Below are 11137 nucleotides of genomic sequence, written 5' to 3' on the forward strand. Positions count from 1 at the left end.
CAGTGTCAGTGTGCACGGAGGACACATTCCCGCACCAGGCCTTCAGTGCTGCTCCTATAAGAGGGATACATGGGAGCAGACACATAGGAGCCTCAGCAGTGTCAGTGTGCACAGAGGACACATTCCCGCACCAGGCCTTCAGTGCTGCTCCTATAAGAGGGATACATGGGAGCAGACACATAGGAGCCTCAGCAGTGTCAGTGTGCACTGAGGACACATTCCCGCACCAGGCCTTCAGTGCTGCTCCTATAAGAGGGATACATGGCAGCAGACACATAGGAGCCTCAGCAGTGTCAGTGTGCACTGAGGACACATTCCCTCACCAGGCCTTCAGTGCTGCTCCTATAAGAGGGATACATGGGAGCAGACACATAGGAGCCTCAGCAGTGTCAGTGTGCACTGAGGACACATTCCCCAACCAGGCCTTCAGTGCTGCTCCTATAAGAGGGATACATGGGAGCAGTCACATAGGAGCCTCTGCAGTGTCAGTGTGCACTGAGGACACATTCCCGCACCAGGCCTTCAGTGCTGCTCCTATAAGAGGGATACATGGGAGCAGACACATAGGAGCCTCTGCAGTGTCAGTGTGTACTGAGGACACATTCCCGCACCAGGCCTTCAGTGCTGCTCCTATAAGAGGGATACATGGGAGCAGACACATTGGAGCCTCAGCAGTGTCAGTGTGCACTGAGGACACATTCCCCAACCAGGCCTTCAGTGCTGCTCCTATAAGAGGGATACATGGGAGCAGACACATAGGAGCCTCTGCAGTGTCAGTGTGCACTGAGGACACATTCCCGCACCAGGCCTTCAGTGCTGCTCCTATAATGAGGACACATTCCCGCACCAGGCCTTCAGTGCTGCTCCTATAAGAGGGATACATGGGAGCAGTCACATAGGAGCCTCAGCAGTGTCAGTGTGCACTGAGGACACATTCCCGCACCAGGCCTTCAGTGCTGCTCCTATAAGAGGGATACATGGGAGCAGACACATAGGAGCCTCTGCAGTGTCAGTGTGCACTGAGGACACATTCCCGCACTAGGCCTTCAGTGCTGCTCCTATAAGAGGGATACATGGGAGCAGACACATAGGAGCCTCTGCAGTGTCAGTGTGCACTGAGGACACATTCCCGCACCAGGCCTTCAGTGCTGCTCCTATAAGAGGGATACATGGGAGCAGTCACATAGGAGCCTCTGCAGTGTCAGTGTGCACTGAGGACACATTCCCGCACCAGGCCTTCAGTGCTGCTCCTATAATGAGGACACATTCCCGCACCAGGCCTTCAGTGCTGCTCCTATAAGAGGGATACATGGGAGCAGTCACATAGGAGCCTCTGCAGTGTCAGTGTGCACTGAGGACACATTCCCGCACCAGGCCTTCAGTGCTGCTCCTATAAGAGGGATACATGGGAGCAGACACATAGGAGCCTCTGCAGTGTCAGTGTGCACTGAGGACACATTCCCGCACCAGGCCTTCAGTGCTGCTCCTATAAGAGGGATACATGGGAGCAGACACATAGGAGCCTCTGCAGTGTCAGTGTGCACTGAGGACACATTCCCGCACCAGGCCTTCAGTGCTGCTTCTATAAGAGGGATACATGGGAGCAGACACATAGGAGCCTCAGCAGTGTCAGTGTGCACTGAGGACACATTCCCGCACCAGGCCTTCAGTGCTGCTCCTATAAGAGGGATACATGGGAGCAGACATGTAGGAGCCTCCGCAGTGTCAGTGTGCAGTGAGAACACATTCCCGCACCAGGCCTTCAGTGCTGCTCCTATAAGAGGGATACATGGGAGCAGACACATAGGAGCCTCAGCAGTGTCAGTGTGCACTGAGGACACATTCCTGCACCAGGCCTTCAGTGCTGCTCCTATCAGAGGGATACATGGGAGCAGACACATAGGAGCCTCAGCAGTGTCAGTGTGCACTGAGGACACATTCCCGCACCATGTCTTCAGTGCAGCTCCTATAAGCGGGATACATGGGAGCAGTCACATAGGAGCCTCCGCAGTGTCAGTGTGCAGTGAGAACACATTCCCGCACCATGCCTTCAGTGCTACTTCCATAATAAGCAAGATACATGGGAGCAGACATGTAGGAGCCTCCGCAGTGTCAGTGTGCAGTGAGAACACATTCCTGCACCAGGCCTTCAGTGCTGCTCCTATAAGAGGGATACATGGGAGCAGACACATAGGAGCCTCAGCAGTGTCAGTGTGCACTGAGGACACATTCCCGCACCAGGCCTTCAGTGCTGCTTCTATAAGAGGGATACATGGGAGCAGACACATAGGAGCCTCAGCAGTGTCAGTGTGCACTGAGGACACATTCCCGCGCCAGGCCTTCAGTGCTGCTCCTATAAGAGGGATACATGGGAGCAGTCACATAGGAGCCTCAGCAGTGTCAGTGTGCACTGAGGACACATTACCGCACCAGGCCTTCAGTGCTGCTCCTATAAGAGGGATACATGGGAGCAGAAGCATAGGAGCCTCAGCAGTGTCAGTGTGCACGGAGGACACATTCCCGCACCAGGCCTTCAGTGCTGCTCCTATAAGAGGGATACATGGGAGCAGACACATAGGAGCCTCAGCAGTGTCAGTGTGCACAGAGGACACATTCCCGCACCAGGCCTTCAGTGCTGCTCCTATAAGAGGGATACATGGGAGCAGACACATAGGAGCCTCAGCAGTGTCAGTGTGCACTGAGGACACATTCCCGCACCAGGCCTTCAGTGCTGCTCCTATAAGAGGGATACATGGGAGCAGACACATAGGAGCCTCAGCAGTGTCAGTGTGCACTGAGGACACATTCCCCAACCAGGCCTTCAGTGCTGCTCCTATAAGAGGGATACATGGGAGCAGTCACATAGGAGCCTCTGCAGTGTCAGTGTGCACTGAGGACACATTCCCGCACCAGGCCTTCAGTGCTGCTCCTATAAGAGGGATACATGGGAGCAGACACATAGGAGCCTCTGCAGTGTCAGTGTGCACTGAGGACACATTCCCCAACCAGGCCTTCAGTGCTGCTCCTATAAGAGGGATACATGGGAGCAGTCACATAGGAGCCTCTGCAGTGTCAGTGTGTACTGAGGACACATTCCCGCACCAGGCCTTCAGTGCTGCTCCTATAAGAGGGATACATGGGAGCAGACACATTGGAGCCTCAGCAGTGTCAGTGTGCACTGAGGACACATTCCCCAACCAGGCCTTCAGTGCTGCTCCTATAAGAGGGATACATGGGAGCAGACACATAGGAGCCTCTGCAGTGTCAGTGTGCACTGAGGACACATTCCCGCACCAGGCCTTCAGTGCTGCTCCTATAATGAGGACACATTCCCGCACCAGGCCTTCAGTGCTGCTCCTATAAGAGGGATACATGGGAGCAGTCACATAGGAGCCTCAGCAGTGTCAGTGTGCACTGAGGACACATTCCCGCACCAGGCCTTCAGTGCTGCTCCTATAAGAGGGATACATGGGAGCAGACACATAGGAGCCTCTGCAGTGTCAGTGTGCACTGAGGACACATTCCCGCACTAGGCCTTCAGTGCTGCTCCTATAAGAGGGATACATGGGAGCAGACACATAGGAGCCTCTGCAGTGTCAGTGTGCACTGAGGACACATTCCCGCACCAGGCCTTCAGTGCTGCTCCTATAAGAGGGATACATGGGAGCAGACACGTAGGAGCCTCAGCAGTGTCAGTGTGCACTGAGGACACATTCCCGCACCAGGCCTTCAGTGCTGCTCCTATAAGAGGGATACATGGGAGCAGACACATAGGAGCCTCTGCAGTGTCAGTGTGCACTGAGGACACATTCCCCAACCAGGCCTTCAGTGCTGCTCCTATAAGAGGGATACATGGGAGCAGTCACATAGGAGCCTCTGCAGTGTCAGTGTGCACTGAGGACACATTCCCGCACCAGGCCTTCAGTGCTGCTCCTATAAGAGGGATACATGGGAGCAGACACATTGGAGCCTCAGCAGTGTCAGTGTGCACTGAGGACACATTCCCCAACCAGGCCTTCAGTGCTGCTCCTATAAGAGGGATACATGGGAGCAGTCACATAGGAGCCTCTGCAGTGTCAGTGTGCACTGAGGACACATTCCCGCACCAGGCCTTCAGTGCTGCTCCTATAATGAGGACACATTCCCGCACCAGGCCTTCAGTGCTGCTCCTATAAGAGGGATACATGGGAGCAGTCACATAGGAGCCTCTGCAGTGTCAGTGTGCACTGAGGACACATTCCCGCACCAGGCCTTCAGTGCTGCTCCTATAAGAGGGATACATGGGAGCAGACACATAGGAGCCTCTGCAGTGTCAGTGTGCACTGAGGACACATTCCCGCACCAGGCCTTCAGTGCTGCTCCTATAAGAGGGATACATGGGAGCAGACACATAGGAGCCTCTGCAGTGTCAGTGTGCACTGAGGACACATTCCCGCACCAGGCCTTCAGTGCTGCTCCTATAAGAGGGATACATGGGAGCAGACACATAGGAGCCTCTGCAGTGTCAGTGTGCACTGAGGACACATTCCCGCACCAGGCCTTCAGTGCTGCTCCTATAAGAGGGATACATGGGAGCAGACACATAGGAGCCTCTGCAGTGTAAGTGTGCACTGAGGACACATTCCCGCACCAGGCCTTCAGTGCTGCTTCTATAAGAGGGATACATGGGAGCAGACACGTAGGAGCCTCTGCAGTGTCAGTGTGCACTGAGGACACATTCCCGCACCAGGCCTTCAGTGCTGCTCCTATAAGAGGGATACATGGGAGCAGACACGTAGGAGCCTCTGCAGTGTCAGTGTGCACTGAGGACACATTCCCGCACCAGGCCTTCAGTGCTGCTCCTATAATGAGGACACATTCCCGCACCAGGCCTTCAGTGCTGCTCCTATAAGAGGGATACATGGGAGCAGACACGTAGGAGCCTCTGCAGTGTCAGTGTGCACTGAGGACACATTCCCGCACCAGGCCTTCAGTGCTGCTCCTATAAGAGGGATACATGGGAGCAGACACGTAGGAGCCTCTGCAGTGTCAGTGTGCACTGAGGACACATTCCCGCACCAGGCCTTCAGTGTTGCTCCTATAATGAGGACACATTCCCGCACCAGGCCTTCAGTGCTGCTCCTATAAGAGGGATACATGGGAGCAGTCACATAGGAGCCTCTGCAGTGTCAGTGTGCACTGAGGACACATTCCCGCACCAGGCCTTCAGTGCTGCTCCTATAAGAGGGATACATGGGAGCAGACACATAGGAGCCTCAGCAGTGTCAGTGTGCACTGAGGACACATTCCCGCACCAGGCCTTCAGTGCTGCTCCTATAAGAGGGATACATGGGAGCAGACACATAGGAGCCTCTGCAGTGTCAGTGTGCACTGAGGACACATTCCCGCACCAGGCCTTCAGTGCTGCTCCTATAAGAGGGATACATGGGAGCAGACACGTAGGAGCCTCTGCAGTGTCAGTGTGCACTGAGGACACATTCCCGCACCAGGCCTTCAGTGCTGCTCCTATAAGAGGGATACATGGGAGCAGACACATAGGAGCCTCTGCAGTGTCAGTGTGCACTGAGGACACATTCCCCAACCAGGCCTTCAGTGCTGCTCCTATAAGAGGGATACATGGGAGCAGTCACATAGGAGCCTCTGCAGTGTCAGTGTGCACTGAGGACACATTCCCGCACCAGGCCTTCAGTGCTGCTCCTATAAGAGGGATACATGGGAGCAGACACATAGGAGCCTCTGCAGTGTCAGTGTGCACTGAGGACACATTCCCCAACCAGGCCTTCAGTGCTGCTCCTATAAGAGGGATACATGGGAGCAGTCACATAGGAGCCTCTGCAGTGTCAGTGTGTACTGAGGACACATTCCCGCACCAGGCCTTCAGTGCTGCTCCTATAAGAGGGATACATGGGAGCAGACACATTGGAGCCTCAGCAGTGTCAGTGTGCACTGAGGACACATTCCCCAACCAGGCCTTCAGTGCTGCTCCTATAAGAGGGATACATGGGAGCAGACACATAGGAGCCTCTGCAGTGTCAGTGTGCACTGAGGACACATTCCCGCACCAGGCCTTCAGTGCTGCTCCTATAATGAGGACACATTCCCGCACCAGGCCTTAAGTGCTGCTCCTATAAGAGGGATACATGGGAGCAGTCACATAGGAGCCTCAGCAGTGTCAGTGTGCACTGAGGACACATTCCCGCACCAGGCCTTCAGTGCTGCTCCTATAAGAGGGATACATGGGAGCAGACACATAGGAGCCTCTGCAGTGTCAGTGTGCACTGAGGACACATTCCCGCACTAGGCCTTCAGTGCTGCTCCTATAAGAGGGATACATGGGAGCAGACACATAGGAGCCTCTGCAGTGTCAGTGTGCACTGAGGACACATTCCCGCACCAGGCCTTCAGTGCTGCTCCTATAAGAGGGATACATGGGAGCAGACACGTAGGAGCCTCAGCAGTGTCAGTGTGCACTGAGGACACATTCCCGCACCAGGCCTTCAGTGCTGCTCCTATAAGAGGGATACATGGGAGCAGACACATAGGAGCCTCTGCAGTGTCAGTGTGCACTGAGGACACATTCCCCAACCAGGCCTTCAGTGCTGCTCCTATAAGAGGGATACATGGGAGCAGTCACATAGGAGCCTCTGCAGTGTCAGTGTGCACTGAGGACACATTCCCGCACCAGGCCTTCAGTGCTGCTCCTATAAGAGGGATACATGGGAGCAGACACATTGGAGCCTCAGCAGTGTCAGTGTGCACTGAGGACACATTCCCCAACCAGGCCTTCAGTGCTGCTCCTATAAGAGGGATACATGGGAGCAGTCACATAGGAGCCTCTGCAGTGTCAGTGTGCACTGAGGACACATTCCCGCACCAGGCCTTCAGTGCTGCTCCTATAATGAGGACACATTCCCGCACCAGGCCTTCAGTGCTGCTCCTATAAGAGGGATACATGGGAGCAGTCACATAGGAGCCTCTGCAGTGTCAGTGTGCACTGAGGACACATTCCCGCACCAGGCCTTCAGTGCTGCTCCTATAAGAGGGATACATGGGAGCAGACACATAGGAGCCTCTGCAGTGTCAGTGTGCACTGAGGACACATTCCCGCACCAGGCCTTCAGTGCTGCTCCTATAAGAGGGATACATGGGAGCAGACACATAGGAGCCTCTGCAGTGTCAGTGTGCACTGAGGACACATTCCCGCACCAGGCCTTCAGTGCTGCTCCTATAAGAGGGATACATGGGAGCAGACACATAGGAGCCTCTGCAGTGTCAGTGTGCACTGAGGACACATTCCCGCACCAGGCCTTCAGTGCTGCTCCTATAAGAGGGATACATGGGAGCAGACAAATAGGAGCCTCTGCAGTGTAAGTGTGCACTGAGGACACATTCCCGCACCAGGCCTTCAGTGCTGCTTCTATAAGAGGGATACATGGGAGCAGACACGTAGGAGCCTCTGCAGTGTCAGTGTGCACTGAGGACACATTCCCGCACCAGGCCTTCAGTGCTGCTCCTATAAGAGGGATACATGGGAGCAGACACGTAGGAGCCTCTGCAGTGTCAGTGTGCACTGAGGACACATTCCCGCACCAGGCCTTCAGTGCTGCTCCTATAATGAGGACACATTCCCGCACCAGGCCTTCAGTGCTGCTCCTATAAGAGGGATACATGGGAGCAGACACGTAGGAGCCTCTGCAGTGTCAGTGTGCACTGAGGACACATTCCCGCACCAGGCCTTCAGTGCTGCTCCTATAAGAGGGATACATGGGAGCAGACACGTAGGAGCCTCTGCAGTGTCAGTGTGCACTGAGGACACATTCCCGCACCAGGCCTTCAGTGTTGCTCCTATAATGAGGACACATTCCTGCACCAGGCCTTCAGTGCTGCTCCTATAAGAGGGATACATGGGAGCAGTCACATAGGAGCCTCTGCAGTGTCAGTGTGCACTGAGGACACATTCCCGCACCAGGCCTTCAGTGCTGCTCCTATAAGAGGGATACATGGGAGCAGACACATAGGAGCCTCAGCAGTGTCAGTGTGCACTGAGGACACATTCCCGCACCAGGCCTTCAGTGCTGCTCCTATAAGAGGGATACATGGGAGCAGACACATAGGAGCCTCTGCAGTGTCAGTGTGCACTGAGGACACATTCCCGCACCAGGCCTTCAGTGCTGCTCCTATGAGGGATACATGGGAGCAGACACATAGGAGCCTCTGCAGTGTCAGTGTGCACTGAGGACACATTCCCGCACCAGGCCTTCAGTGCTGCTCCTATAAGAGGGATACATGGGAGCAGACACATAGGAGCCTCTGCAGTGTCAGTGTGCACTGAGGACACATTCCCGCACCAGGCCTTCAGTGCTGCTCCTATAAGAGGGATACATGGGAGCAGACACGTAGGAGCCTCTGCAGTGTCAGTGTGCACTGAGGACACATTCCCGCACCAGGCCTTCAGTGCTGCTCCTATAAGAGGGATACATGGGAGCAGACACATAGGAGCCTCTGCAGTGTCAGTGTGCACTGAGGACACATTCCCGCACCAGGCCTTCAGTGCTGCTCCTATAAGAGGGATACATGGGAGCAGACACGTAGGAGCCTCTGCAGTGTCAGTGTGCACTGAGGACACATTCCCGCACCAGGCCTTCAGTGTTGCTCCTATAATGAGGACACATTCCCGCACCAGGCCTTCAGTGTTGCTCCTATAATGAGGACACATTCCCGCACCAGGCCTTCAGTGCTGCTCCTATAAGAGGGATACATGGGAGCATTCACATAGGAGCCTCTGCAGTGTCAGTGTGCACTGAGGACACATTCCCGCACCAGGCCTTCAGTGCTGCTCCTATAAGAGGGATACATGGGAGCATTCACATAGGAGCCTCTGCAGTGTCAGTGTGCACTGAGGACACATTCCCGCACCGTGCCCACTTCGTAGATAAGCGCTGCTGTATATGGGCCGCGGCCGCAGCTGGTCCTCCCAACATCAGGGCAGTGAGAGGCGCGCAGCAGGATAGAGAGTCCTCCAGTCTGCCACTGCGGGCGGACTCTATGGTAGGCAGCCCGCCGGCGGGCTGCTCTCAGCTCTGAGCGCACCTGACTTCTCCGTTGCTGTACCCGATCTTTGCGGTGTAGGCCCCGTTATCTAACACCAAGGTGGTCATCCCGGGTCTGGAAACCCCGCACACAGTATAGGGATCATCCGGGAATTGTGTGACGTGAGCCGTACGAGCCTTGCGCCGCTCTTCCCGCTGCATTGTGGGAACTGGGAGGACCGTGTTCACCTCCTTGGGCATAGATAGTCTGGCTGCTGGTTGTTTCACTGTGTGAGTGTGTGCCGTAAAGCGCGGCAACACAGCAGATGGGAGTGACTTCTGGAACCGCCGTGTGGTGCCTCAGGCGGGAGGTCGCCGGCCTCTGTGTGCTGTCTGTGCCGCCGTCTGCGGGTTCCGCTCCATAGCCGAGGGAGAGAGAAGGCCCGTCTGTGATAGCTCAGCGGGTCTCCTGCCTCACCAGTGTTTGCAGCTGATGTTTCCCCTTTATTAGGATAAGTGCACACTGTAGTAACAGACTTCTGCATGAAATACCACTATATGTGGGGCAGAAATCTGCAGCATGTATGCTGAAGGAATGAACGTGCTGCAGATGGAAAGCAATGTGTGCAGGTGACTTGAGGAGTCTTTATCACTTTGCTGTGACAAATCTGCACAAAAAAACGCACTTTGTGCACAAGATCTAATAGAGCTAAGAACTGTATAGTGGAGCCCTATGTAGACATGCTTAGGCCTGTTTCACACTTCCGTTTTTGTGTCCGCCAAACGGATCCGTTTCCGGTTTTTTGACGGAAACTGATGCAAACGGATCCGTTTTTTTGACGGATCCGCGGTAACCGTAATGGAAGTCTATAGGACAAAAAAACGGATCCTGCGAAAAATGGCGGATCCGTTTTTTTACGGAAAACGGATTTTGACGGATTTGAAAAAACGGAAGTGTGAAACAGGCCTTAGTCACTGATACACAGGCCATCTCTGCACCTTCCCATTCCAGGGATAATCAGTGTCCATGGTTTTGTTTGGAGGTGACAATGCCAAAATAAGACCACAGTGAATTCAGATGGCCTTCATAGAAGAGATTGAATAGTGCAGAAATTATCCCAGGAGCAGAGCATGGAAGGAGGATCGGGAATAACCTCTTGAAGCCATGCTATTCTGTAACATCCAACCTCCCCTACAGTGGTGTAATTGTAGCACACAAGGGACACCAGGTTCTGTTCATCACGGCCCACCCTCTACACTTGTATGTGCATTGCCACTCTAAGGGTACTGTCACACTTAGCGATGTACCAGCGATCCCGACCAGCGATATGACGCGGTCAGGATCGCTGGTGCATTGCTAAGTGGTCGCTAGTGAGCTGCCACATAGGCAGATCTCACCAGCGACATCGCTGGGGACGGGGGTCGCTACTTACCTGTCACACTTGGCGATCCTGCGTCCTCCCGCCCGGCTCCACGCTCGTCGCTCGTCTCTCCACAGGAAGCTGACGACGAGAAACAGTCCTGGACTTTCTCGCGCGATCAGCGGGGGGAGCGGGTTGTAGGTAAGTATCAGACACAGCGATATCGCTAGCAATATCGCTATAACGTCACAAGTTATAGCGATATTGCTAGCGATATCTCTTAGTGTGACATGCACTTAACCCCCTTACTGCACAGCAGTGTGTGGGTATGGCTTATAGAGAGGGCTTAGGCCTGTTTCACACTTCCGTTTTTTGCCATCAGTCAAAATCCGCCAATTTAAAAAAAAAAAAAAACATCCGCCAAAAACGGGGCGGATCCGTTTTTTCCCACATAGACTAACGTTATTGGCGGATCTTGACTGACGGTCGTCCGTCCCACCCATTTTTTTACGGATCCGCCAAGATTTTACAGCTCCAGGGCGGATGAGACAGACCCTGCAACATTTTTTTGCTTTGACGGTCCGCTATTTTGCCCGGAATCTTAACTCCGGGAAGCATTTTAACCCATAAATGCCGTTCTGGGAGCCGGATATCTCCTCACCGGAATGCGGCGGCGATGAACACCATCCCGGCTAATGACCGCAACCAGCCGATGATGACGATCGCGGCGAGGACGACATCCCGCTG

The 11137-nt window shown here is 54.4% G+C and overlaps 1 protein-coding gene across 1 annotated transcript in view; it reads right to left on the reverse strand.

The window, feature by feature from the left end:
* Window positions 1–9500, reverse strand: part of ACTR6 (actin related protein 6) — a 52587-nt gene extending 43087 nt beyond the window's left edge. Inside the window, exon 1 of the mRNA XM_073556878.1 lies at window positions 9091–9500. Within this exon, the coding sequence (XP_073412979.1) occupies window positions 9091–9290 (200 nt within the window). The 5' untranslated portion in view covers window positions 9291–9500. The remainder of the gene's footprint in view (window positions 1–9090) is intronic.
* Between the last annotated feature and the right edge of the window lie 1637 nt (window positions 9501–11137).

This window comes from Dendrobates tinctorius, unplaced genomic scaffold (genome assembly GCF_039654945.1).
Source record: "Dendrobates tinctorius isolate UK_male_01 unplaced genomic scaffold, ASM3965494v1 ptg000241l, whole genome shotgun sequence".
Classification (NCBI taxonomy): Eukaryota; Metazoa; Chordata; class Amphibia; order Anura; family Dendrobatidae; genus Dendrobates; species Dendrobates tinctorius.